This window comes from Colobus angolensis, unplaced genomic scaffold, assembly GCF_000951035.1.
Source record: "Colobus angolensis palliatus isolate OR3802 unplaced genomic scaffold, Cang.pa_1.0 Scaffold476, whole genome shotgun sequence".
In the NCBI taxonomy this organism is placed as follows: Eukaryota; Metazoa; Chordata; class Mammalia; order Primates; family Cercopithecidae; genus Colobus; species Colobus angolensis.
Window position 1 is genome coordinate 611,282 of NW_012118221.1, and position 3,777 is coordinate 615,058.

The window sequence follows — 3,777 nt, forward strand, 5'->3', positions numbered from 1 at the left end:
TAATTGCCAGGCGAGGTGACTCACACCTGTAATCCCAGCATGTTGGGAGTCTGAGGTGGGTTGATCACATGAGGTCAGGAGTTCTAGACCATCCTGGCCAACATGGTGAAACCCTGTCTCTACTAAAAATACAAAAATTAGCCAGGCGTGGTGGCGGGCGCTTGTAACCCCGTCTACTTGGAAGGCTGAGGCACCAGCATCACTTGAACCTGGGAGGTGGATGTTGCTGTGAACCAAGATTGTGCCACTGCACTCAGACTGGGTGACAGAGGGAGACTCTGTCTCAAAAAATAATAATAACAATTTTTTTTACAGCTTGTGCTTGGAATTTTATAGCTGCTGTTTGATTTATTGTAATTTGAATGATTATGTTGGAAATATTTAATTTTATCTTCTATCTTCACAGTCCATATTTGCTCCATTTCTTACTTTGCAACTTGCGTACATGGGATTATACAAATATTTTCCCAAGGTAAATTAATTTTTTTTCTAAATTTTGATGATGTGTTTGGATTGATTTATGACTAGCTAATTGAAGGAACTTAAAAATGTTAGTCCTACTTACGGTCTGATTCAGTGCTACTCAAAGTGTGGTTTGCCCACTTATCTCTAAACTATGTGTTTGTGTTTGTGATGCATTAAATTCAAAAAATGAGTAATTGGCCGGGCGTGGTCGTTCACGCCTGTAATCCCCACACTCTGAGAGGCTGAGGTGGGTGGATCACCTGAGGTCAGGAGTTCAAGACCAGCCTGGCCAACATAGTGAAATTCCATCTCTACTAAAAATACAAAAATTAGCCAGGTATGGTGGCGCACACCTGTAATTCCAGCTCCACAGGAGGCTGAGGCAGGAGAATTGCTCCAACCCAGGAGTCAGAGGTTGCAGTGAGCCAAGATTGTGTCACTGCACTACTCCAGCCTGGGCGACAGAGTGAGACTTTGTCTCAAAAAAAAAAAAAAAAAAAAGAGTAATTGGAAACTTTTATAGCAATTTGACATTGCCATAACATTGTTATTCTGTTTTACAAAAATATTGGTCTACGGTGAATTGAGGTCCTTCATGAAAGAGTGTGAATAGTACTTGTTTAAGAAAAGTATTAAATTTAATTAGTAAATTTAGTAATTCATTTTGTCTGTAATAAAGGAAATTAATTTAAAAACGGATTTGATTATCTCATTGTACTTCATATTGGACACTTAATAGCAGCGCACTTTATCTCCAGTGTTGAGGGCCTGGTATTTGCAATAAATATGTGACCAATGTTACAGAACAGAATGATGTTGAGAGTCATTGTTTACCTGGCCTGCTTGACTAAGGATATATACAGTTTTATGAGGCTTGGCTTGCCTGACCTAGGCGATAGCCTAACTAGTGTGATCAAGTTTTGTGGGAGCTTTTTGCTGAAAAAATGGCTACCTGGCTGTTTACGTGTTATATTTAACGGGCTGACAGACCTGTGTATGATTTTAATGGATTTGAAGCATTTGTATTTTTGAAGGGTCAAATAGGTCAAATACAAGAAGTAAAAGAGTAAATAACATTGTAATTTTAATTGAAGCATTTGTTTAGAAATTCACCTTTGAGGCTGGGCGTGGTGGCTCATGCCCTAATCCCAGCACTTTGGGAGACTGAGGCGGGTGGATCACCTGAGGTCAGGAGTTCGAGACCAGCCTGGCCAACATGGCAAAACTCCTTCTCTACTAAAAATATAAAAATTACCCAGGTGTGGTTGTGGGCGCCTGTAATCCCAGCTACTTGGGAGGCAGAGGTTGCGGTGAGCCAAGATCGCGCCATTGCACTTCAGCCTGGGCAACAAAGAGCAAAACTCCGTCTCAAAAAAAAAAAAAAAAATTATATCTATTCAGAATGAAGATGCTCTCAATGTACTGATAATGGTAAACTCTCCAAGAAATATTAAGAGAAGAAAAATTCAGAATAGAATCTATACTAATTTCTTTTTGAAAAGAAAACATGTATTATTTGATTTTGCTTATATATGCATAAACAAATAATATACATGAAATTATTAACAATACTTATGTGTGTGATAGAGATGTATATATGGGTACTATGTAAATGGAAGAGAGAAAAGGGAGACTTTATATATTCTCCCAACGTAACAGCATTTTGTTATAGCAGGGTTTTTTTGCTTGTTTGTTTCTGAGACAGAGTCTCACTCTGTCGCCCAGGCTGGAGTGCAGGGTACAATCTCAGCTCACTGCAGCCTCTGTTCATTCTCCTGCCTCAGCCTCCCAAGTAGCTGTGACTACAGGTGTGAGTGACCACACCCACCTAATTTTTGTATTTTTAGTAGAGATGGGGTATCACTGTGTTGGTCAGGCTGGTCAGGAACTCCCAGCCTCAGGTGATCTGCCCACCTGGGCCTTCCAAAGTGCAGGGATTACAGGCATGAGCCACCACACCTGGCCTGTTATAGCAGTTTTTAAACACAAAAGTTGGCCGGGTGTGGTGCCTCACACCTGTAATACCAGCACTTTGGAAGACCATGGTGGGCAGATCACCTGAGGCTGGGAGTTCTTGACCAGTCTGACCAACATAGTGAAACTGTATGTCTACTGAAAATACAAAAATTAGCTTGGCATGGTGGTACGGACCTGTAATCCCAGCTACTTGAAGTCTGAGGCAGGAGAATTGCTGGAACCCGGGTGGCAGAAGTTACAGTGAGCCAAGATAGTGCCACTGCACTCCTGGGTGACAGAGCAAGACTGTCTCAAAAACAAACACAAAAGTTGAAAGAATTGTGCTGTGAACACCCATTTATAAAATACCTACCACCTAGATTCTACAAGTAGCATCTTACTATATTACGTATCTATCAGATTCTTATTTTTCAAACCCAAGATAATCTCTGTAAAGTTTTTCCATCAAATTTTTCTTGATGCATTTCAAAGTATGTTGTAGGTGTACACATTGGTATACCTCACCCCTCTTACATAACATTAACTTACAATTTACTGTTTTAAGGTTCTTTTTTTAAGTAAAAAAAAAAATTTTTTTTAGATGTCTCGCTTTGTTACCAGGCTGGAGTGCAGTGGGCACAATCTTGGTTTACAGCAACCTCTGCCTTCTGGGTTCAAGCAATTCTCCCACCTCAGCCTCCCAAGTAGCTGGGATTACAGGCACATGCCAGCACACCCAGCTAATTTTTTTGTATTTTAGTAGAGACGGGATTTCACCATGTTGGCCAAGACAGTCTTGATCTCCTGACCTCGTGATCTGCCCACCTCAGCCTCCCAAAGTGCTGTAATTACAGGCATGAGCCACTGTGCCCAGCTGGTCTGTGGTCTCTATCTCTTGACCTTGTGATTCGCCCACCTCCGCCTCCCAAAGTGCTGCGATTACAGGTGTGAGCCGCCGCTCCCAGCCTTTTTTAGGTAAAATTTTAAGGTAAAATTAGTTCTGAGGCCAGGCGCAGTGGTTCATGCCTATAATCCCAGCACTTTGGGAGGCCGAGATGGGCAGGTCACCTGAAGTCAGGAGTTCAAGACCAGCCTGGCCAACATGGTGAAACCCCATCTCTACAAAAATTTGCCAGGCATGATGGTGGGTACCTGTAATCCCAGCTACTGGGGAGGCTGAGGTGGGAGAATCGCTTGAACCCAGAAGGTGGAGGTGGCAGTGGGCCGAGATCCTGCCATTGCACTCTAGCCTGGGTGACAGAGCGAGACTACATCTCAAAAAAAAAGGAAAAAAAAAATAGTTCAATATGAAGACTAGGGTACCAGCATAATTAATTGATTGTTTGAAATGCTCTT

General features: G+C 42.0%; 1 protein-coding gene across 1 annotated transcript in view; it reads left to right on the forward strand.

The window, feature by feature from the left end:
• CAMLG (calcium modulating ligand) overlaps positions 1–3,777 on the forward strand; it is a 15,303-nt gene that overhangs the window by 8,087 nt on the left and 3,439 nt on the right. The window contains exon 3 of the mRNA XM_011958816.1: positions 407–472. Within this exon, the coding sequence (XP_011814206.1) occupies positions 407–472 (66 nt within the window). The remainder of the gene's footprint in view (positions 1–406; positions 473–3,777) is intronic.